At 48.6% G+C, this 23,386-nt stretch overlaps 3 protein-coding genes across 16 annotated transcripts in view; 1 reads left to right on the top strand and 2 right to left on the bottom strand.

Annotated features, from left to right (window-relative positions):
* Positions 1-237: 237 nt before the first annotated feature.
* On the bottom strand, positions 238-4,086 carry lsm12b (LSM12 homolog b). Its single transcript, XM_037279194.1, has 5 exons — positions 3,917-4,086; positions 2,399-2,532; positions 2,013-2,122; positions 1,812-1,938; positions 238-920 (listed from the first exon to the last, which is right to left on the bottom strand). The coding sequence occupies exons 1-5, from the start codon at positions 4,041-4,043 to the stop codon at positions 828-830; spliced, it is 591 nt and encodes a 196-aa protein (XP_037135089.1). The 5' UTR covers positions 4,044-4,086; the 3' UTR covers positions 238-827.
* Positions 4,087-4,185: 99 nt separating this feature from the next.
* g6pc3 (glucose 6 phosphatase, catalytic, 3) lies at positions 4,186-7,252 on the top strand. The gene is made up of 6 exons (XM_037279178.1): positions 4,186-4,602; positions 5,191-5,297; positions 5,382-5,472; positions 5,727-5,845; positions 5,975-6,116; positions 6,508-7,252. The coding sequence occupies exons 1-6, from the start codon at positions 4,385-4,387 to the stop codon at positions 6,848-6,850; spliced, it is 1,020 nt and encodes a 339-aa protein (XP_037135073.1). The 5' UTR covers positions 4,186-4,384; the 3' UTR covers positions 6,851-7,252.
* tanc2b (tetratricopeptide repeat, ankyrin repeat and coiled-coil containing 2b) overlaps positions 6,900-23,386 on the bottom strand; it is a 39,572-nt gene continuing 23,085 nt past the window's right edge. For 8 of the 14 annotated variants that reach the window (XM_037279092.1, XM_037279098.1, XM_037279099.1 and 5 more), the window contains 25 exons: positions 22,646-22,794; positions 21,089-21,275; positions 20,752-21,009; positions 19,028-19,159; positions 17,974-18,012; positions 17,160-17,438; positions 16,954-17,078; positions 15,820-16,051; positions 15,301-15,749; positions 15,045-15,212; positions 14,817-14,977; positions 14,538-14,646; positions 14,345-14,467; positions 14,025-14,261; positions 13,747-13,953; positions 13,512-13,605; positions 13,300-13,433; positions 13,114-13,237; positions 12,875-13,050; positions 12,676-12,808; positions 12,160-12,189; positions 11,205-11,296; positions 10,913-11,059; positions 10,750-10,850; positions 6,900-10,653 (listed from right to left, as the gene is read on the bottom strand). In XM_037279092.1, coding sequence (XP_037134987.1) covers positions 8,589-10,653; positions 10,750-10,850; positions 10,913-11,059; positions 11,205-11,296; positions 12,160-12,189; positions 12,676-12,808; positions 12,875-13,050; positions 13,114-13,237; positions 13,300-13,433; positions 13,512-13,605; positions 13,747-13,953; positions 14,025-14,261; positions 14,345-14,467; positions 14,538-14,646; positions 14,817-14,977; positions 15,045-15,212; positions 15,301-15,749; positions 15,820-16,051; positions 16,954-17,078; positions 17,160-17,438; positions 17,974-18,012; positions 19,028-19,159; positions 20,752-21,009; positions 21,089-21,275; positions 22,646-22,794 — 5,951 coding nt within the window. In that variant the 3' untranslated portion in view covers positions 6,900-8,588. Of the gene's footprint in view, positions 10,654-10,749; positions 10,851-10,912; positions 11,060-11,204; positions 11,297-12,159; positions 12,190-12,675; positions 12,809-12,874; positions 13,051-13,113; positions 13,238-13,299; positions 13,434-13,511; positions 13,606-13,746; positions 13,954-14,024; positions 14,262-14,344; positions 14,468-14,537; positions 14,647-14,816; positions 14,978-15,044; positions 15,213-15,300; positions 15,750-15,819; positions 16,052-16,953; positions 17,079-17,159; positions 17,439-17,973; positions 18,013-19,027; positions 19,160-20,751; positions 21,010-21,088; positions 21,276-22,645; positions 22,795-22,895; positions 23,318-23,386 lie in introns of those variants that run through there. The other 6 variants (XM_037279100.1, XM_037279093.1, XM_037279094.1 and 3 more) reach the window with 6 other exon arrangements.

The following is a 23,386-nucleotide window of genomic DNA, read 5'->3' as shown; positions in this document are numbered from 1 at the left end:
GGTCACTATTTACACATAGGTTAGATCACTTTAAATGTAGGGTAAGTCACACTTTCCCACTAACAAAGATTAATAAATTTAGGCTACTCCAAATTGAAAAATAAATATTGAAAACCTAAGGAAAAAATTTTGAGAAGACTGAGCGATTCCATTGTGGGCTAATTCTCATCGTGTTTAAATTTAAGTATGTCTTGTAAAGAGTGAAATAGACAAAAAAAACCTCTGCTTTTCAAAAAGTGGCTGAAATATACAGTCAGAATTTTTGTTACGTTTATTTTAGAAAATGTCCTTTAAAGTGTGGCGTTTCAAGTCACATTTTGTTTTAAAATACAGAAAATACAGACAGTAGAACATGGGAGACGGGCAAAAGAAACAAACAAAAAAAAAGATGACAGAAAATAAAGCTAACAAGCCTTTCTGACTGCGCTAGTTTTTGTCTTCTGAAATGGAACTGAAGGCGAAGACAGGGAAGGAAGGAAGGAAGAACGGGAGGCGAGGGAGGAGCAGGAGGCAGGGTTCAAGTTAGTCAAGGAAACTATGGTGGCTTTATGGTTCAGGATTAAATTATTCTTTTATAAAGTCTAATTTAAGATTTCATCTTTCTTCTCTCTTTTTTCTTTTTTTTTTTTCATTAAGTTTTTTTCTTTTTATCGTCTTCATGATCCAGGAAGGAACCTCAGCGCACCGCCTCGTAGCGGACGCCCGCGCTCAGGACAAGGAATGCCGACTCGGTTTGGCGGCGGCAACGGGAACGGCGGCGGTGCCCGCCCCGGGACTCCAGCCCCCTCCCCCCCGCCGCCGCCGCCCGGCCTCCCCGCGGCGGCGCCTCAAGAAGATAAAGTTGAGTCCTTCTGTGTTTGCTGTGCTTGTGAACGCTGCACGGACTTCTGACTTTCCACATCTCTAAAATGTTTCTCCACCTGCGCAGGAGCACACGAGGGGAGGGGGGAGGCGTGGGTATGAATGACATGATTCGCAGAATGGCCCCTATCCCCTGCAATAAGCAGATGTCCACTGTATTGACTTTTGAGGCTCCACATGCAGTATACTATGATTTTTTTTTTTTTTTACGGAATCACAAGCATGGTGCAATTGCCAAGGAAGAAGTGGATTGTCACAAGTGAGGATAAAAAAAAAAAGCGTGGGAAATTTTGAGAAGCTGCCAGCAATGACCCACCGCCCTGTTTACTGAATGCAGCCGTACTTTCTGCTTTGCTTTCAAGCAGCAGGTACAAACACAATTATAAATAAGACGGAGTATTATTATGAAACAGAATATACGCCGCATTGGTAGCCGGCTGGGTCTCACTTATGCTTATGTTGTATTTAGAGCAGGGGTGGGTATAATCATATTTGATTATTCACAGTAGTGTCGTATTGTTGTCATTTATTCCATTCAAAAATTTAAGAGGCAATTTCAAACAGCAAAATCCTTTTACAATTACTTTTTTTTTTTTTTTACACTTCACAAAAATTGGTTTAATTGACTTTTGTGCATTCATATTTATAGAAGAAAAAAAAAAGATCAGGCGCTTGTAGTCTGTTCAGCACAAACATTTGCCCAACCCTGATTTAAGGTAGTAAAAGTCATATCATACAGACATTCTCCGAAGAGGAAGAACAACTCTATTACAACTTTATTCAGGCGAGGCTGATAATAGTTCTACCATTCAAAAGAAATCTTATTCCAAAGTAGAGTGGACTGGTTTTCAAAGTCACTCGCACAACATTCAAGGAGCCAATCAGAACTGTGACTGTTCAAATGTAAACAATACAAGAAAAACTCTTCTTCAAGATAGAAATGTACTCACTATTTTGCGTACATGACTTAAAGCGCTTCCCTCTTTGCCTTTGCAGTTGTCCACCTGGTAAGGCGGCGAGATGACGACGTCGTCCATCACGATTATGTTCTTCTCCTGCCATTTACACTCTTTGATGCTGCGCACACAAAGATGACAGCGTTGAGCCGACAAAATGGAGGACAACAACGGGGGCGAAATAGCCGTGCTTACGTTTTGTGAATAGTCTGGAATAGCTGCTGGCCCTCAACAGACACCCCAGCGCTGATTGCATAGGCTTGGGACAGCTTGTCCTCTTTTTCTGTCTTTGCTCGGTTGGCAAGCTGCAGAGAAGGAGGAAAAAATATTTTAAAAAAACAAGAACTGGGATGTATTAACATAGTTAGCTCCAACACCCTTGTAAAAAAAACAACACAGATTTGGAATCTACTTTAATTGACGTCTACTATAATAGCTTCATTGTAGTTGTTACCATGTTAGCTTTTAAAAACCATGTTGAGTGCTTCCATGCAAGGCCTAAAATGTTCATCTATCCATTTTCCACGCCGCTGTTTCCCCATTAGGTCATGTGTAAGATGACTGGTCGCCGTCACACCGACCTTGCTGACATTCAGCGATGCTAGAGGGGGCGGAGTCTCAGTGCGGTCAGTGATGATGTCCACTTCGGAAACGTAGGCTAAGTTGATCAGGACGACGTCGCTGAGGTTGGGCTTGCCGCTGGAGGAAGCACATTCTGGAGGCGGGAGGTCAAGGAGCATGGCAACAAAAGGAGGCAAACTTAATTTGAGCTTCTCTAAAATTTTGAACACGTCCAATTGTTCTGTTTCAGTTATTTGTGCACAAGCTATTCTCCAACATGCACAGAAAGGCATCAAAGTGGATGTCTGGGCTTGTTTACCCAAAAACTCTAAAAGGGTTGTCTATTAATCTGACAATATTTGTCCGGCTCCTTTTCCTGAAGAAGTGCTGCAAACTAGTTTTTTTTCTTTCCTGGTTTTTTTTTTTTTGCTAGCTTGAGGGCATACTTTCCGTACCACTGGCGCCAGCGGATGCACCCGATTGACAAAGTAACACTTTTTCCAGGCTCCAATGATAAACATTTTTGGATCAGTCTTTTCTGTGCAACCCAGTATGAAATGGCCTGTATTTGTTGGTATGTAACAACTGTGACCTTGAATGACCAGTCTGTGGCATGGTGATTCAAATACACACAAGTGACTTGGGTTAGTTTGACTTTGCATACACACCTGATGCTTTCAATGACACAACGTAAACCGGATACTTTTTTGCAGGGATGCGCAAATGCCAATGATACTCATTTTTAGAAGACTAAAACGACTGTATCAAGGATGAGGGTGCAGTGGACGCACGCCACTTGTAGAATCACCCACCCACAAGGCGCTGCAGAATGGCTCAACATGGAGCGGCTAATAGAAGGCCTATCATTAAACAATGTGTCTCTTTTAACTGCTACAATTGTCAGCATTTTCGTTGGAAAGACGACTTGACTTAAAGAGGCGCAACCCTACACGTGGGTAACTTTAACAAACCTCGTACAGCGGCAACGCAAGTGGGAGTTTGACCGAGCCTTAGCTAGCATGTTAGCCGTGCGGCACAGCCCCTCATTGTGGCGAGGAGGGGAAGGGGGGGGGGGGCACACGGGGAGCCCGCGACCCCAAACACGCCTCATATTTGCACGTAGCCTCCACGTAAACATGCGCGACCGCGGTCAAATTGTAACATACAGGTAGCCGGTTGCGTTAGCTTCTTAGCTAGCCTCAGTTTGCGCACACAGCCATGATGCCTGACGTTGCCATGCCAGATAGTGATCCATGTCGAGCACGGGCAACACAATGAGCAGATTCAAAACACTTCTACTGGCCGCAGCGGGCACGACGACGCGTCCGACGACGCGTCCCGATTCCCACGAACGCACACGCGTGCAACAGCGTCCGGAGTCGTGCCTTTAAAACGCACATAGGCGTTGTTGAAGCCAGCTAGCGCCAATTACGCCAGCGCGGAGCACTATTTGACATATTTCGGCGAGCCGACGGGCCCTCGTAGCGGGGCCCGGGCAACCGGCCAAACGCCGCCTGGCTCTCAAACCAAAAGGATACTCAGAGTCAACATCTTGGACTGGTAGTCAAAGGCGACCACCTCCCCTTGCAGCCGCTGGCCCAGGCAGGTGAGGCAAGAGACATGGCTCCCGACGCTGAAATACTCCCCCGGTCCAGGAGCCGCCATCTTCTCCGCGAGCTAACCGGAGCGCATGCCTTACGTAGCGCGACGTGATGACGTAGGCGGGGCGTGTGTCGTGAGTCACGTCGCACGCCGCCCAGCATCCCCCCCGACGCAACATTACGGTAAAACAAATATGAAATAAGTCATAACGTCACACGGCTACTCGTCCGCCACACGTTCTTTGTAATGAACGCCGTTATAGTAACTCGTGTACACGATGAAAAGTGTGACGTTTCACGTGGTGTTACACTCATGTGAGAGCGAACTCTAGTGGACGAGAGGCGGACGTTCGCCTCGTTCTTAAACCGCCCCATTCATCGCGATAGTCACATAAACCACCAGTGATGGATTCCATCCACACCTACGGAATATGGATGGCCGAAAGCCTCCAGCACAGGACGAAGGGCTTGGAGAAACTTTGGCTGCTCATTACCCACGCCGGCGGCCCCAAGCCGGCCTTCCTGTTCGTCTTCCCCTGCGCATACTTCTTCTGCCGGCGGACGGGCATCGCGGTGTTGTGGGTGGCCGCGGTGACAGAATGGCTCAACTTGATGCTCAAATGGTATTTTTTAAGTATTAGTTTTAAATATTTCTTTTGTCTTTAGTAGTAGTTTTATATTTTTTGACTATATGGAATATATTTGTCGAAAGCTAGATTTAAAAAAAAAGAAAATGCTCAATAGGTATTATTTATAAATGTTTCTTTTGTCTTTAGTCGAATTTTTATCTATTTTTTAAATATATGGAACACACTTTGTCAAAAGCAAGATTTAAAAAAAACAACAACATTGGTATTGTGATTCTCAACCAGTGTGTTGTGGCCCACAAGAAGTTATGTCAAATACTTTGACAAGAAATACTTTTTTTTCTGATTTAAAAATCAATTTTTAATTACTTATGCCAATCTTGTAAAGTAACAATTAAAACAATCAAATGTTACACCAGAGTATGACATGATCAACCAGTATCTCCACTTTTGTGCATCGTGAAACAAATATGAAACAATTAACAGTGTAATGAAATAAACTACAACTCTCAATTGACAAGGATGAAAATAAGACTTGCAATTTAAGCAATGGAATTTTACTACATTGTGGCTCACCCAAAACCTCAATGATTTTTTTTTTTTTTTGTTCAATGTAATTTCTAGTGTGCTTTTTGGTGAAAGGCCATTCTGGTGGATTGGCGAATCCCAAATGTTTTCCAACAAGTTGCCCAAGGTTCAGCAGTACTCCTCCACATGTGAAAATGGCCCTGGTGAGAAGAACCTTTTCTAAGACATCTGTGCTGTAACTCCTCATGCGATTCTTAACCTTTTTTGAATGTGTAACCCCTCATCAGGCAGTCCATCGGGACACGCCATGGTCACTGCGGCGGTCTGGTGGGTGGTGGCGTCCTCCCTGCGCTCGTTCTTGTACCGCCGTAATTACAGGTGAGTTGCTCAACTCCGTAACAAAACATAATCCGATTAAACTGGTTTTACCAGGTGAACTAATGAACAAACGGTACTCCCAAAAGAAGAAAAAAAAAAAGGTTAGGAGTGCCAATTGTCACAATAAAGCGGTTAGCGTGAGAACCGTTGACCTACATTTTTACAAAATCGACGCTAGTTTTGTTAAAAAAAAAAAACTTCACATCTGCATAACTTGATTTCTTTACTCATGTATTATTGTTTTTGCATTTCAGCATACCAGTGACCTACATACCTTACGTACTCTACGGGTTATTGCTGGTGGTCGTTGGCATCTCCAGAGTGTTTGTCTTAGCCCACTTTCCACATCAGGTGGTAACCGGTTCCATTGCAGGTCTGTTTGCTTAATATAGAATTTTTTTTTGGGGTGTGTCAAACTGACATAACAAATACTACGCTGGCTTTATTTAATGTGCGCATTATGTATATTGACCTGACAAACATTGTCTAATTTTTCCTTAAGGTCTTGTTGTAGGAATGTACCTGAACCACAGGGTGCCAGAAAGGCGCCCATTCCGCTTCTTCGTCAGCGTCGCTGTGGCCTTGCTGCTCGGAACGCTGATATTGAACGCCGGACTGCAGTGGCTTGGCGTCGACCCCACCTGGTAAAACCTGTTTATTGCCTTGGTTTTTGATTGCAAAACAATTGCTCAAAACTGACATTAGAATATAGTGACATAACAAATAACTGCTCTTGTGCAAGGTATATAATTAACCTATCAACCTTTGTCAGATTTGTGCCTTTGCTCAATAGTGCTTGAGAGAAGCAGTGGGCAACACATTTTTTTTACATGCTCCAAAAATCTGCTGAAAATGCAAAACGTAAATTAAAAAGACATTCCTTTTTGACTTTTTTGTATGCCATCCTTTAACGGTATTTTTATTATTATACGGTATTGTAGTTTGTGGCTATTTTGTTTTTTGCTTTAAACCCCTTCTTGGGTCAGGTATTAAATACAAGCTACGTAAAGAAATAAAATCTCTTTCACCTTGTAGGTCTTTGATATTGGCAAAGAAGTGGTGCAGCCACTCCGAGTGGGTTCGGCCCGACGTGGCCCCGTTCACCTCACTGGCCCGGGACTGCGGGGTCCTGCTGGGTCTTGGCCTGGCCCAGTACTGGAAGCCCGGTGGCTGGCCGATGCTGGCCAAGAAGCCGCAGGTCGTGTCCCTGGTGCTGTCGTCCATGGCTCTGTACTTGGTGTACAGCGCGCCGTTGCCGCTGAGGCCACCAATGCTCTACTACACGCTATTTTTTGTCAAGTTTGCCATGGTGCCGCAGATCGTGATGCTGGTGCCCGGACTGGTCCATTTCGAGATGCGAAAGATGAAAAGGACCTAGACGGTTGTTACTTTTTTCTTCTCGACAAGAATGTCTTTGCTATCTTTTGCTTTCAATTATATTACTGGTACATGAACTATAATGCGAGGATGCCACTTAAATTGTTGTGGTGTAACATAATAAAGTATTTGCAATCATCTAAACATATCAGTCGTCTTTGAAGTCAACAAATTAGATAATAAATGACTAAACATGTTTCAGTAGGCAACCATTTATAAATATGTTTTTCTCCTCTCAATACATTGTACTGTACAGGTTACAATCAGTTCGCATGAGATAAAAACACATTCTGCTGAACCTTTTTTTTAATAATTATGTCTTTTTTTTTTTTAATATATCACAGCGATCTGAAAGCTCACGTGTACAGACAAGAGAACTCTGCTCAGCAAGCAAATACATTAATCATAAAAGAAACCAGGTTTGGGGGGGAATGATAGGGGAGCACACCAGTCTGCTATACATGTTTCCGCTTGAGAAGAATAAAACATGCATCTGACTATTTACAGCCAACTAATACATATATTTGAACCGTACACTCTTGGATAGCTTCAATTTAGAACATCTGAAACTAAGTATAATACAGGCAACACCAGCTCAGAAAAAATGAAGCGGGATGTTATCAGTACTAAATGGAACTCCCTTATGCTGGGATTTCGGGGTTGGTTGGTGATTTTTATGGCGTCAAGTACCGCTTATTAAAATCGCACTCTTTCAAACAAAGCCAGATTATTAATTGTGGCCGTGCCGTAAGCAAAACATTTAAAATGCTCATCAGGCCGCACCTGTACAACTTGTGCTAGAAAAAAAAAGTCTTTACGTCCTCGTCAATCTTAATCTCTGTTAGGTATCGTCTATTACAATCTGACGTGGCCGCTTACATTTGACAATCTGAATAAGGAAGAAATGGCAAACTCAAAAGTGGAGCTTACCTTTTTAAGCCTTTGTGTTGGAAAGAAACCAGACGGAAGGTAGGCGGGATAAAAGCACATTTGCTTGCTTTTCATCGAAGCCTTCTCTGAGGCTCTGCAAAGGCAAACGTTAGTAAATTGCTTTAATCCGCCGCCGCCTAGGGCCTGATTTAACCGATGTTTTAAGTGTGTTTACTCAAAAGGCGATTCAACCTGTTTGTTTGGCACATTCCCACACTTCCCGGTCTGTGAAGAACATGTAAAATGTTGCGGAAAATAACGCACCACATGCGTCTGAGGAAAAAAAAAAGAGAAAAAAAAAAGTTGAGTTTATGTGAAGAGTTTTAGCATGACCGTCCCTCTTTGGACCAGCAGTGGGACACCAAGGCAGCATGAACGGTATACGATTCAAACGATGCTTCCTCTGGCTTCTATGTACAATATATAACTTAATTATAAATATGGTCATTTCCTCTCTATTAGTACTTAAGCTGTTGAGCTGTTTTGTATTCTGCCGAGCAATGTACAGTATTGAACATATAGTATTGTATTACGATGAAGAGTCTACTAGCGACCGTGGTTAAGAGCACACAAGATACGAGTCCAGCAGTCCGAGGAGTTGTCCGCGTCGTCTCTGTGCAGGTTTTGAAAGAAGCACACTGGTTGTTGTCCAGAACCTGGACTTAAGCATGTGAGCGTTTCAGGTTGGTGAAGTCACGGCGTATCGGTCAGTCAAGTCCAAGACCTTAAAAGTGTGTAGCCCCCTCTCGCATGAGTCCTTTTTCCTGTTGCTTAGAGTTTCTTTCTGCGCGTCGCCGTCTGAGCGGCGGTTACACGTTGGACTCCACAAACGGTCTCTTTGGTTTGATGGGTGAGGAGGGCCCTTGTGTGCGGGTCTCTCGGGAGAGTTGTCGGTACATGTTGTCCTGGTAGGCTTGCGCCACAGGCAGAGTCCTGGCCACCTTCACGTCCGGGTAAGTGGGCACTTGGCTGACCCGCTCCAGGATGTCCCCGGTGCCCCGCGAGCCGTTGGCCAGTTTGCCCAGTGAGGGCGGTGGGGTCTGGGCGTAGTAGTCGTCCTCCAGCAGGTGTCCGTTTTGTGCGTTGTTGGTCTTGTTGTAGTAGGCGATGTTTCCGAGCGAGGTGGGCGGGCTGTAGGTGGACCCTTGCTGGACCAGTTGGCCGGGCGAGGTGGGGCTGACGGCCGAGTCCATACGATCCATGCCGCGGGATCGAGAGGGTTGGTGCAGGTACTGCTGAGTCCGCGCCGTCTTGTCTATGACGCCCATGAAGGGGGTGTTCCGAGAGCGAGTGGGCTCGCCCTGATACATACTCCCGCCGCCCTGCGAGGGAGAGATGGGTGACATGTCATCGCAGGAGCGTTCGTAGGTGGCTTGCAAGGGGATCTCCATCTGCTGGATGGAGGAGGATGGCCTGAAGCCCGGTGCCAGGTTTGAGGTGGAGCCGGTGGAGATATTGTTGCTAGAGGGGGAGAAACGGAGGCCTACGCTCTGCGAGTGGATGAGGGGCCTAGGGGTCGGCACGTGCGGCTTTATCTCGGCGGTGTTGGCGCTGACGGGGCGTCTCACCATATGCGGGACCTCGGGGGAGCCCAGCTGACAAGGCGGCATGGCATTGGCGCGCTCCAGCACGTGCTCGGAGACGGGGTAGTAGGCGGCGGACTGGCTGCGACTGATCTGAGGCGTCTGACTGTAACGGATGCCCGCCGGACCCCCGCTGCTGGCGCGGTAGGCAGAGGAGGGGCGCTGGGGTAGCTCATCCTTCAACAGGCCCGACTCCATGACCCCTCCTCGGCCGCCGTACTGACATAGGGCGCCAGAGCTGAGGCTGGCTTGCACCTGCGACACAGAGCGCCCGTCCAGCGAGGGCTGGTACACCAGTCGGCTGTCTACGTCCACCGAGCCGCCCTGGTAACGGCTACCCATGGAGTGGCCCATCTGGCCCCCATAGCCGCTATTGCCCATCATGCTGCTGGGCTGGTTTGTGCGCACAATTTGGGCCATGGACGGCTGCAGACGAAGGCCTTGGGCTTGGTGATGCTGGGACGACAACGAGGGCTGAGAGCTGAGCTGGAAGGAGCGCTGGCTGCTCATCTTAGACAGGGGCGATTTGGGTCGCCCGGGGTGCTGCTCTGTCTGGTAGCGTACGGGCGAGCCCGACTGGGATCTGTACAAACAAACACTGTCCACCGGCGGGCTGGCTCTGTACTGGGCAGCCCGGCGCAGAGGGGACGGCGGCGGGCTCTGGCGGTCCATCCCCTGCCCGCTGCTGCCCATGGGCGGGGGGCTGAAACGGTAAGACGGTTGGTGCACCGGGGAGGTGTGCGGGCTGTGTCGATAGTGGGAGTTGTGATGCGTCGGGGACAGGGAGGGCGACGTGGCCTGGTAAGACCCGCGAGTAGGAGAGGACATGGAGGAGGACGTGGGGTGGTACTCATAAGGCTGCCCCATAGGAGAACCATCACCTAGGTAGATCTGGTCTGCATTTGTCGGGGACAGTGGGGGGCTTTGAATGATGGGCAGACTGGACGGATTGCTGAGGGACTCCGGCGGGGGGAGTCCCATGGACATGGCCTCTAGCTCCTGCTCTAGGTAGTCCTCATCCTCAAAGAGATCTTGGACAGGCTCCATGTCCTCCAGTCGGGGTTCCGGGGGAGGCGGAAGAGGCATGGAGAGGCAATCTTCATCCTCTGGGGGAGGCGTGGGAGGCGGGGAGGGGGGAGGCTCCAGCTCCAAGTCTGGAGGCTGGAGCAGCTCCCCCTGGCTCAGCTGGTGACACTCCTCCTCCACGCGCTGCAGCAGCCGCTGGATCTCTCGGTTGTTGGGGCACTGCTTCATGGCTTCGTTCAGGTCCTCCAAGGCTTCAGGAAACTGCCTAAAAATGGAACAGAACATTTGACTGCATAATTGAGTCTGTTATTTGGTCTAAATTGTGGGAATGTATAAAAATCAGTTCCCTCGGACTTCGTACCTGCTACTTCGCTTGGCCCGGGCCCTGGCGTAGTAGGCCTCATAAGATTTGGGCTTTAGTTCAAGGGCCTTGGTAGCAAATTCCTCAGCCATCCCAAAGTCCTGGAAACAAGACAGCGACACTTAATTCTGAGCCAACAGAAACATTCATTTGGCAGACTCACGTTCATTTTCCTGCGACATCGGGACAGGTTGAGGAAGAGCGAAACCTTGAGTTCCCTGAACGTTTTGAGGTCCTCGCTGAAGCCTTCGCGCGGGAACTTTTTGAGGGCGTATTGGTAGCGTTGGGCCGCCTCCTTCACCTTCCCCTTCTGTCGGGAGAACCACACAAAAGCACATTTACGGCGGATCCCTGCATACTCTCAATTCACTATGAACAAATTCACATCTTCAACCATTCACAAAGAAAAAAAAATGCATCAATGTTAATCAATCGAAGGTAATTTGTTCTCACACCTTGTAGAAGCCGTCGCCCTCCTCGATGAGCTTGCTGAGCAGGATGATCATGATGTCGGGTTTGGAGGTGGCCATGGCCCACGTGGCTGGACCTGCATTACAAGAGGGGGGGGGGGGGGGAGAAAGTAAGGACGGCGGCACACTTGGAAATCAAGCAAGAAATAGAAGGAAGAGAAGGTCAAAACGACACACACACACACAAACACGCACATAATCAATCATATGAACAAAAAATGCGCGTATCCCACCAGACACCTCCTGGATTGTCTTGCACGTTCAAGTGAATACAATTTAAAGGTGATTGTGTGAATGTCTCAAAATAGGACAAACAAAAAGCAAATAACGACCAATCCAGTATATCAGGGTGGGGTACGGTAACAATAAATCATTTTAACGAGTAAAAACAGCTAAAAAATGGGAGATGGAGAACTACAACAACTTCTCCGCAAAGGGTTAACCACCCTAAATATCATTCCTATTTGTTATGTAGAATGCATTTCCTTTCTGGATGCACTATTTGCGTCATTTGAAGCGTAGCGGAAATCAGCGATGCACACAAACAAACAACCAAAACGTCACAAAGGCACAAGAAACGACAAGACGACAGGAAAACACAAGTTGTCGGCGTTGGGGGCCGTCGAGTGACGTCAGGATGACTGCGAGCGACCTCGGCGGCGGCGGGTACAATGTCGTGCATGCACTTCCTGCTAAAAATAAAAACAACAACAAAACAACCACGCAGTCAGTGTCGCTCGGAGGCTGCTGTCATGCATCCATGCTGCCGGGAAGCGGCTAGGACCATCTACCTCAAAGCGTACACCTATTAGTCACTTTAGTTAGCTAAAGTTAAAAGCTGGCTCGCCGACGCTCGGGAGGAAACACAGACAACACAGAGAAAGGAGATAGAGCTGTCAAAATGCCTGCTGGGGTGGGAAGTCGACAGCCTCGGCTTTACCTCGGGGCCGACTGGGCAGCGTCTGACATCCTGGGACCGGAGAGCGAGGCGAGGCGAGGGTGGCGGCGGGAGTAAAGTGAGGGGAGGAGTGTGGAACAAGAGAGAGGAAAAAAGAGGCGATGGAGGTGGAGGAGTGAGAAAACAAAAAAACACAAAAAAGCAGCAGTGAGAAGCAAAATAATTCAAACAAAAAAGAAATACGTCACAAGCGCTATTAACCACCTGAGGAGCGGAAAGAATGCAATTGAGAAAAGGATGAACATGCAGGAAAGCCAAAGAAAGGTGAAAATAAACATAAATAGCAGCAGCCATGGTGGGAAGCGGAGATGACGTACACTACATCATTAATGTACACGCGATCCGAAGATTCTGTGCAAATGTGGTAACTTTCGATTGTTTTGAGCATGACCCCAAAAATAATATCTTGATGAGGACAAGTGGCACATTGAAAATAAATGTCTTGCAATTTGAGTGACTGCTGTGCCATGCGTCACAGAGTGAGACCATGTGTCTCACCTATCTTTGCTCCTTTCTTCAGCAAGGCCACCACCACCGACGTGTTCCTGCAGCCCACCGCCCGGTCCAGAGGACGCATGCCGCTGTAGTCCACATGTTCGATCATGGCGCCGTGGTCCACCAAGAACTGGACCTGAAGAGGAGCATGCGTGTGAATAAGGAGTCCTTGTCGACATTTCAACTTTTTGAGTTCACCGACCACGTCAGAGTCGCCGTAGAAAGCGGCCAGGTCGAGCGGCGTTCGGCCGTTCTTGTCGGCGTGGTCGGTGGCGGCGCCGCTCTCGACCAGGCATCGGACCACCGGCAGGTGACCCTTGAGGCAGCCCCAGCTGAGCGCCGTCAGACCCTCCTTGTCCGTCAGAGACAGAGAGGCTCCTGGGAAGGAAGAAAATGGAATCAATTCACATAATAAGGTGCTGGACATCTAACGACACCGACCTTGCGAGAGCAGAAACTCCACCGTTCCCAGGTGTCCCTCCGAAGCGGCCATCATGAGAGGCGTGCGGCCCTGTTTGTCGGCCAAGTTGACATCGGCACCGTGTGTCAGGAGAAGGTCCACTATCTGACAAAGAAATATTCCGATTACTTCTGATTCTTATGGTAATCCTTCTCAAGTATGCTGACCTGCCAGTGGCCCTGGCGAACGGCGCTGAAGAGCGGCACGATGCCTCGCCGATTGGACTGCGCCACGGCGGCGCCTTGCTCCAGCAGCAGGCGGCACACATCCAGCTTCCCACGGCCCGAGGCAGCCGTTAAGGCTGGACGAGGAGGCCAAGGAACAAAATGACAAATATGCCAACAGCGATGTAGTCGTAGTATGAACAAATGCAACTCACCTGTCTCACCCCACAGCGAGTCAAAGTTGTTGATCTGCGCTCGCTCCACCTCCTCCTCGTCTTTCTCTGGCAGGTCCAACAGGTAGGACACAATCTGAGGAGAAAAAATCTGGTTTTGAATTGACAAACAGAACTTAATATGCAATTGTCACTCAACGTGTTAAAATGCATTTAACTGTATTGATTTCATTTCATTTTGTGGCGAGCCATGAGTCGGATCCCTCGGCAGTGGTACCTCCGTGTAGCCCATGCTGGCGGCGGCGACGAGGGCCTGCTGGACGGCGTGGTTCTTGCTGAAGCTGGCTTGCTGCTGGGTCTGCGGGGAGTGCTGCGCCAACCCGCCGCTCCAGTCGCACTGGATGAGAAACTTCACCACCTCCATGTGGCCCCGGAGGGCGGCGTGCACCAGCGCGCACTGCCCGTTCCTGTCCAGGTGGTCCACCTGGATGCATATCAGAGTGTCGGACCCACTGGACATAAAGCTCGACTCCGGTTAAATCATATAAGACGCACCTTGGCTCTCTTGTGACACAGTGTTGTCACAATGGCCATGTGACCCCCGGCGGCGGCGTAGCCGAGCGGCGTCAGGCCGCTCTCGGAGGGGGCGTCGGCGTAGGCGCCGAATTCCAGCAGCAGGGCAACCATGTCCATGTAGCCCAGGTGGGCGTGGACGCACAGCACGGGGGCGTTGTTGAGCACCTCGGTGCGGTAGTTGACGTTGGCCCCTCCCAGCATCAACAACCGACTCACCTGTAAACACACACGCATGAATGGTAGGGAAGCTTTTAGATGGGAAGCTCCAGCACAACCATTTTTGTAGCGTACGTGCTCACCTTAATGTTGGGAGTGTAAAGGTTCCTCAGTGACGAGAGCGCTGCCGACAGACCCTCTGTGCTGTAGGACACCCATAGGCCTTGCAAGATGGACGATGACACGCCCACTTTCTTGCTGAGACCCTTTGAACAGATGGCGCGATCCAGTCGTGTTTCTATTTATGTACAATATACACACGCAAGAAAAGAGTACCTTGAAGATATGTGCTTTGAGGATATGGTGGCCCAGCTCGATGGTCTGCTGCCGGTTCAGCTTGTTCTCCTGCCGTGAGAACCAGAAGGCCAGCAGGGTGTGGCCGCTCCTGTGAATGCATAAACGGAAGAAAAAAAAATTTCGGGGCATGAAAAGGCTTGTTTTTTGTTGGCAGGTGGGATCTCCTCAGGGAAAAAAAATTGAATGTTGACGGTGACAACCGAAAAAAGGAATGTTCACATCAAACAAAAACAACAACAAAGGCTCCTCCGGTCTCACCTGGGATCACACAGGAACTTGGTCTTCTCGCCTTCCTCCCGCCATATCAACCACTCCCGGAATGACGGGTGGACGAACATGCGGGTGCCGTCCCGCCTCTTCACCAGGAAAATGGACAGGTTGTCCACACGCTGCTGGAAGTCCTCCCAGTCCAGCGTTCCCTAAATTAGCACCATGTCATTTTGCCGTTTAACATTTTGTGTCAAGAGCGCCCAAGAGCGGTCGTACCTGCAGCGAGCCGGAATTGATAGCCTGGTAGATCTGCTCATCGGTGAGCGGGTGCAGCGAAGCCACGGCCACGTTGAGCAGCGGCAGCGCCCGCTCGAATGAGGACTGCGTGGGGAAGCGCATGTTGCATTGCAGGAGGTACACCTCGGCCAGGTTGACCGGAACCACCTGAGGTAGGAAAGATCAGAACATCAGGTATCGGGTTTGGACGGGTTGGAATGGTCGTGCTAGAGGAGAGGGGGGGGGGGGGGCTCACCTTGTAACTGGAGCTCTTGAGAACCAGGTAGCCCTTCTCGATAAGGTCAAAGGTGAGCTTGAGGTACAGGTAAGATCCCTGGCTGAGGGCCTTAAGGTGTCCGCTGAGTTTGCCGAAGGTGGTGTTGTCCATCTTGCCGTTGAGCGAGATGTTGTTCTGGATCTCCGGGCTGCTGTGGATGCGGTGCAGGATGTAACCCTGCAGGTCCTGGTCGATAGCGTCGTTTTCCTCCAGACCGTCCAGTGAGATGCGGTGGAACGGCAACGGGTTGGTGATCTCCTGCAAGGTGGTCCGTACCGTGACCACCAGCTTGAGCCAGGGGGGGAACTTGTGGATGGTCTTGCAGAGAAAGGAGACGATGGTGTCTCCATAGTCGGGTTTGTGGAACTCGGCCTCGTTCAGGCCGTCGATGAGAACGATCAGGTCCTCCTCGGAGTTGATCTTCCTCTCTGGAGAGCAAAAAAATTTGATATGTATAGAAAGCAATCTATCCAAAATCTAAACACGTGTCGACATTACCTTTGTAGAGAGCATCTAAGGGCTCAAGCACACCCCTCTTGAAGGACGCCAGCGGGTCCTGGACGCAGGAGCGCAGGCTCAGCACACTTTGCAGGTGCGGCTCGCGCAGCATCTGCTCCCTGTAGGCCGCCAGGTGAGGCGAGCGGCACAGCAGCGCCGCCACGTTGTGCACAAACTCGGGCACCAGGCAAGTGTAGGCGTTGTCTGCCTGGCAGTAATGGTAAGCCACCACCTGAAGGGGGCGATAGAGGAGTCAAAGGTGGAAAAACAGGAAAGTAGACAGTTGTTCCATTTTCATTTTCAGATGTTAATAATTCATCGTTTTTCGTCTGCGGAGAGACGTCTGGCTCGAGCGGGAGCCGTAAGGAGCTGAGCGTTAAGCCGGTGTAACATTTTACAATGAGCAACATGTACTGATGAATAATTTACAAGAATATTTTGGATGAAAACGTTGCAAGTGAGATAAACTCACTGAACACTTTGAGTTGCATATTTTGTATGAAAAAAGCTGTATAAATAAACGGACTGATTGATAACGATTTGAAAAATATTGCAAAGATACGATTGAATCTTTTAAAAATGCCATTGTTTGATCAAATGACGCTCTTTTATTATTTGTTATTATAGAGTTTTATTATTTCATCCCATGATCAATATTATTATTGGATAAAGGATTTATCAGTTAAATAATAATTTATTCTGGTTTGTAGTCATAGTTGTTCTCCACAAAAAAGTAAACTAAAATTCTATAACAATGGAGGAAAAAAAAGACAAAAAGGAAATGCAAATTTCGATCCAGAATGGAATGAGAACGGGAAATGGAGTAGAACTAAGTTGGGGGTGAAACAGCGAGTAAATTCAATTATTAATATGCAGACTTAACACGATCTAATAGTAAGGCTGGGAAGTGACATTCTACATGGATTAATATTTCATAAGACTCCCTGGCTAAGTTGTTTTTTCTTTCTTCAACACACGTGCATAATGCATGCGCCGCGGCAGGGGATCCGGTGTCCGCACACGTTGTACAGTCCACGTGGGACGCGCGACACCACTCCGACAATTATGAGGACAAATTTGAAAATTTGATTTGTTGGGATTACAGCATGGGAGAGGGGGGTGGGGGGCGTGTACCTGAGAAGCGAGCCTCCTCATGGACTCCTCTTGGCGCCGTCTCATCTCAGGGGTGCCGGGACAGCTGCCTCCCCCCAGCGTGCCATGCGTGGGCTGGGGCTGGCTGAGAGGGAGCCCCTCGCCATCTGGACGTGGCAATGCAGAGATTCCCAATCAAAATTCCGTATCTCAAAACTGTTTAAATATCATATTTGGGGACTTCTTACGTTTGGGCGAGGCCTGCGGGCTGTCGGAGGCGATCTGACGCATGCGTGTGCCGTGGCAGCTCAGCGCCACCAGGCGGGAGATGATGGCCGTCTTGCCGAAGCCGATGTTGCCGACCACGATCACGCCGCGGCTGCTGCCGGGCCGGTTGAGGTGGCCGTCGATCTCCTGGAAGAGCCACTCGCGTCCAGTGAACACAGAGTCCACCGTGATGGACGGTACCTCAAAAAGCAGCGGTTTCAGGGCGATGTCCTGGGGCCGGTACGGCGCAAAATGTACTGCTGGGTCGGAAAACACAATAAAGATTTTACTTTCACAGCATTTCACTTATCAACTAAATAGCAAACAACAACATCAAGGTGTAAGGCAGCATTTGAAAGTTTCAATTTGAATTGAAGCAGACAACAAGTTTTGGTCTTTGATGCAGCCTGAGGGAGCTACTTGTCACTGCCCTTTCCTGCCACTAGAGGGAGTTCCTAGACTACATTTTTTGATGGGTCAATGTAAGGGACACTGTGGGCTAAAATGAGAAATAATGGAATGTGATGGGACATAAAGGGGGCATGAAGGGACACTAAGAGACAAAATAGGAAATGATGAGAAACAATAGTGGCCGTTATGGGACACTATGGAATAAAATGGGACATATTAGGGGATGTCAATGGGTACTGCAGTGCAAAATCTGATATACTGGGGCATGATGGGCTATTTATGAGACACAATAGGGTATATTATGGGACACTATGGAACACAATGGAAAACAATGGGACATAGCAGAAAACATTATGGGGCATAGAGAAAAGAAGTGTTACTTACGTGACTGCGACTGCCAGGGATGGGAGTTGCTAGCGGAACCTGAAACAAACAGCAACAGAAAAGTGTGTTAAAGGGGTTCTCAATTAGTGCAATGGAGTGTCAAGATGGCATGAAATGCATTTCGGAGCAGAGCTCGCACCGTGGTTTTGAGGTCTTGCAAAAAAAAAAAAATGGCGTCTGTATAGCATGCAGCATTTATGCACAGTGTTTGGCAGGGTTGTCCAAAGTACATTAGTGTGCCCTCTGCAAATGGCTCGTAGCTAAAGAGCTCCGGCTAGGTGCGATAATGAGCCCATATTTCCTCGTGATCGTTTTCCTTGGCCGCATACAGTCGCTTGCTCTCTCGTTGTCTCTAAAGTGCTGCTAGTAAAGTTTCCAGGAACCCTAATGAAAAGGAAGCAAGTGCCATACTCGTGCTGATGTAAGGGCACTCCGTTTGGGTGAAAGAATGTGATGCAACAAAAACTCAATTCAGGGCGAGTGTTTTAAGTGTGGCTAATCCAATTACACTCAGGAAGAGCCTCAAAGCCGCTGCGAGTTTCCAAACTCAAGTTAGGGTTTCAAATGGGAGTGAGTTAAAGTTTCAAGCGTCTATTGCTACAAATTAGGGCTTTGAGGCTTTTAAAGGGTGTGGGGAGTTGTTTATGGAAAGATTGATGCTTCATCAGTCATCAAACACTTTACCAAAGGCACCTTTTGCCACCCTAGGATGACATTGAGCATCGCTACCCGCCTCCTCCGCATCCTCCATCACCGGCATCCACGGAAAGCTCGGTGGCCAGACGACTGCCAGACGTTTGAATTATTCACCAGGTGACGATGACTCACATGGCTCAGCGGTCGCGAGCAGGAGGATGCGAGGAGGATGCGAGGAAGGAAGGGGAGGACGGAGGGAGGATGAAAAAAGGGAGGAAAAGGATATTGGGACCATGAGGGGAATGCTCAGTATTGATGGAGGTGTCTCAATGTCAACTTTCAAAATGGCCGCCTGACAGATCATTCCTGCATGTCACAATCTGGACCTACTGTTCTTTGTGTGTGTGTGTGGACTGACCTCTCAGGTCCTGCCCCGGGCGGCCAGGTCCGCAAGTGGTGCTTTGTCTGGGCATGCGCAGAGAGGTGCGCAAGGGGGTGTGCCTCTGCTCGTCAAGGTAGGCCAAGTCCTCCAAGTGGGCCGAGCTGGTGGCTGTAAAAAATAAAATAAAATAAATGGCAACTCCTCCAAATAATCATCAAACTTTGACACCATTCCCCGCCCACATTAACACATGATAGGCCAAGAGGCTTGGCAAATTAAAGTCGCCCATCTGTCTAAGCTTCCAATTGTGGCTCATTTGGGCAAATTCCCTAGTAGGAGTTTAAATCTCCCCAAAATGGTTGCTTCAAAACAAAATGGCTGACTTCCTGTTTACTTTGGCGCTTAGGTTCTTGAAGCTTTTACTAGAGATTTGATATGATAGATCATGATGAAGTTCTCTCAATTTGCTGTGGATTGGTAGAACTGGGCCCCGGTTACGATTCCAGTTCCTAAGAGTTCAGGTAACAACCATCACAGATCTGTTTTAGTAAAGCGCGTGCAACAAGATGGACTCCAGAGGAAGCCTCGGAGGATGCGATCGGCCGCCCTGTAGAATTCCCTTCAGTCGGCGTCTGTCACTCGGTAGATCTCTCAGGATTAATTAGCCGCGCAGATGAATGTCTTATTCATGAAGCCCGGCGCTGGCTGTTGATTGTTTCGTGGCCAATATGCTATGAAATTAGATTTGCCAGTCGACGTGATAGACCTTCACAGCCCAACAAACGTCACTAGCAAAAAAAAAAGAAAAAAAAAAATGGAGGAGACCACCACCAGTAGTTTTTACTGACTGGAGAAGCAAGGAAATAATTAAAAAAAAAAAAAAAAGCGAGCGCTGTTGTGCTTTCAAAGCAAGCAGATCCACTTCAGATTAGATGTAATCTAAAATCTCCAAGCGACAGCACACAGTTGTTATCATTGTACTCACATAACTCAGCAGAGTGACAGTTAAAGGCCGATTTGAGTTCAAATCAGTTCATCCACTGAGTTTTTAATACCTCCGGAACAGCATTTTAGCATGTCCTGGTAGTCCTGCAAGTGCATCCCACTGACCCCTAGTGGAAGACACCGCAGCCCCTCGTCCTTCCTGCGGTTCGAAGTGCCATCGGGCTTCCGCTGACAAATCAACTTTCATTCTGAGGGCCAAAACGTGAGCTGCGCGAACATCCCAAAGCGCAAGTAAAACGGCAAATGAGAACATTGAGCAGTTTGGCCCCGAAGGGATTGGGGCGTGTTGAGGGTGGGAGAAGGGGGGGTTCTATAATTTAGTCTCTGAGAGGAGACATTAATCTGCTGCTAAAGCAAGGAGGAATGACTCAGGGCCACTGAGCTGAAAAGGCTCCATTTTCTCAATTTTCAATGCGAGGGACTCCAATCTGTGTGCTCATCTTGTCTATCTGCAATGCAGCAGTCTGTTCGCATCACGTCCGCTGCTGCTGTGCCAACGGGCTTAAGTCTGCACTGAGGCACATTGGCGGCCGGAGAAAGAGGAAGGAGGATGTTGGGAAGGGAAAGAGGAGGGGAAAGCTGTGTAAACTGGTGGATAGGAGGAGGTTAGAAAGGTAAGTAGAAGTATGCTGACATACGCCAACAAATTTTCACTTGAAGGAGGAGAGCAAGCAGGAAAAAAGTAAGGAGCAAAGAGGGAAGGAGTATTGAAATATGTCACAGGGAGAGACAGAGGGAATCTGGAGGGGACTCACCGGCCACAGAATTAGGTCGGGGCATGAGGTACAAGGGGATGGAGTGGGCAGAGTGTGAGGACATGCTCTCCAGGCTGCGTTCGGGGATCTTGTTGAGGCTGTACGTGGACGCCGTCATGTTCTCGTCCACGCGGTAGAGGAAGGAGTCCATGCCTGATTTCTGCGACTGCCACAGCTTCAGGTTGCCACGTGAGCCCTCGCAGCCGTGCTTGCCGCCGCCGCCGCGCTCCATGTTCTCAGAGTAGCTGGTCAGCGTTGCTGTCGAGACAAATCATACGAGTTGGAAACCCCTGACATTTCTTCGACACCCAAACGTGAGGCTCGGGGGCGCTCTCACCGATGATTCCGCTGTCCCTGCTCTCCAGCGTGGAGGTCGGACTGGTGACGGAGCCGTAGGCGCACTCTCTGGTGCCCGGCTGGCCCGACATGGTGGCGGGCAGGGTGGAGCAGGGGCTGCCCGCGGGGGGCGAGGCAGTGCTGCTGGTTAGCGTGGAGCATGGGCTGATGCGCTGGTTCTGACCCTGCTGACACAAACACACACAGACATTGTCCAAATGGATCGTTTGTGACACCGGTCCTGGGACTTCTCTGACAACATAGGAAGAGACTCATTGTTTGTCTCCCTGCAGTGAGTCCCCAGTGTGTCAGCTCGGGTTAGCAGACCGCGCTCCACAGGGGACCAAAAATATAAAGAAAAAGCGGCTGCTGCTGCTCCTGCTGCCGCGAGTTCTCACAGACGCACCCGAACATAAAACATTCATGCACGTGCGTGTTCAAGTGCGTGGAGGTCTCCATCAAGAGGAGAGGAAAAGGTGAAGTGGTGCTCAAGGCTACATCCACCTGACTGTGGAACACACTCGTGATACTTACACATGACGTAACTCCGCACGAGCTAGTACAAAAGGCTCAAAACGGTCTCCATTTCTCATGGTCTTGGCAACCTGTTGTCTATTGCGCAATGTTTACACTAAAACAGCCAATACCAGAAATCATTTAATAGCATAGCAATTTCATAGGCGCCTGGTTTATGCAATGCAAAGCGAATGTACTCGAAAGGTTCGCGTTGTACTTCGGGGCAAGGTAAACGAAAAAAAGACAAGCGTACACGGCGTGCGGCCGGCGTGAGTCACGTCCCTTAAAAAAGAGGCGCTTGAATCAAGCTCTCTCGCTTTCTACACCCCCGCCGTTACAGCAACGCTCTCGCTGCAAGCAGCAGTCGCTCCATCACGCAATGCTATCGTTGTGCAGAATGTGACGGCATGGAAGTGGGGGTCGCGGAATTAGACGCAAATATGATTCCTGGGACACATCTCAGCTAGTTTTTAAATCAAATGCCATCATTTAAAACTTGAGCAAAATGTGACTCGATAAAATCAGGGCTCAGAGAATGAGACTATTAGTGCGGCAATAAAGGATTCCACGTACAGTAGATAACATCAACACCTCGTGCCCAACATTTGAGATTAAATGGCATCATTTTCACATGTGCTAGTGGAAAATGTAATTTAAAAAAAAAACAAAAAAAAACTTGGTTTGTAGAATGAGGCTTTCAGAGCGCAATAACATCTTATTGTATTATTTGGCCACAAGCGACTATGATTTAGTCAGAGAGAAAATATTCAACAATGAAGTGGAATTATGAAATCAAATGCTTTCATTGCTGCTTTGACTGTCCTGTGAAAAATATGAAGAGGGGTTCAAAGAAATCGTAATTATTCAAACTTCATTGCAAGGAGCCCCTCGTCATTTTAATGGCAATTAAACACAGGTCAAAGTTTAGTCCGACCTACATTCCAACAAAACAGCCAACTATGACCTCAATTATTCAGGTGATTTGAATGATGTTTTGCATCCTGCCCGTGGGCCTTTCAAAATAAGAGTCGCTGCCTCTTACCTGTCTGGCCTCGGGCTCCTCCATGCTGTAGTGGGGACCGGCTGGCCCCTCGCTCGCTTTGTCTCCCAGAAGGAAGCCCAGGCGCGTCATCAATGTGTTGGCGGCCTCATCCACCGTGGGCGGGGGGCCCAGCTCCTGGCTCGACTCCCCTGCAGAGGCGGCGGGAAGCAGAGAAGAGAGGGAGTTAGGTGGAGGGGGGGAACAAACAAAACAGCGGTAGCCGCTAAAAGAAAAAGGTGACCATGTCCACCTGGAGGGATCGAGGCAGCTCGCTGCCCGGATATTTTTAATAAAGTCCAAAGTGACTTCATTCACGAGCCTTTCTTTTGAGAGAAGCAAACGTCACCCGTGCCTACTCGCTGACAGCCGCACCTCTTCTGGGCCCGGCGTAACAAGATACGGCGCTCACCTGTTAGACGAAGCCAGACAAAGCGGGCGAGGCGACGCCCCTCTGTGCTGTTTGCACAGGCTCTTTGCAGTGGCGAGGGAAAGAAAAGAAAAAAAAAAGCGCTCCACTTTGTTGTTGAAAACCAATTTTCCCGTTGAAATAAAACCGTTCGGGACCACCAAAAACTTTTTGGGGAACATTTTAATGAAAAAAATAAATAAGTAGAACCGTATAATATGAAAAAAAATAATAGTACATCCAATTCCGATAATTGTGATTCAAATAAACGATTAAATGGTTGCTGAATTAAAAAAATATATAAATAACAAAATGAATTTTTTGGGGTCCCTTTA

Source organism: Syngnathus acus, chromosome 19, assembly GCF_901709675.1.
Source record: "Syngnathus acus chromosome 19, fSynAcu1.2, whole genome shotgun sequence".
NCBI classification, from domain to species: domain Eukaryota; kingdom Metazoa; phylum Chordata; class Actinopteri; order Syngnathiformes; family Syngnathidae; genus Syngnathus; species Syngnathus acus.
The sequence above is the reverse complement of the archived record's forward strand: the minus strand, read 5'-3'. Positions and strand labels throughout refer to the sequence as shown.

Coding starts and splice junctions, on each gene's coding strand:
- lsm12b (XM_037279194.1), bottom strand. CDS start 4,043: ATGGCGGCTCCTGGACCGGGGGAGTATTTCAGCGTCGGGAGCCATGTC. Junction 2,123..2,398: donor CATCGCTGAATGTCAGCAAG/GTCGGTGTGACG, acceptor CCTTCTCTGCAG/CTTGCCAACCGAGCAAAGAC. Junction 921..1,811: donor TAAGTCATGTACGCAAAATA/GTGAGTACATTT, acceptor GCTCCTGCGCAG/GTGGAGAAACATTTTAGAGA.
- g6pc3 (XM_037279178.1), top strand. CDS start 4,385: ATGGATTCCATCCACACCTACGGAATATGGATGGCCGAAAGCCTCCAG. Junction 4,603..5,190: donor CTCAACTTGATGCTCAAATG/GTATTTTTTAAG, acceptor TGTAATTTCTAG/TGTGCTTTTTGGTGAAAGGC. Junction 6,117..6,507: donor CTTGGCGTCGACCCCACCTG/GTAAAACCTGTT, acceptor TTCACCTTGTAG/GTCTTTGATATTGGCAAAGA.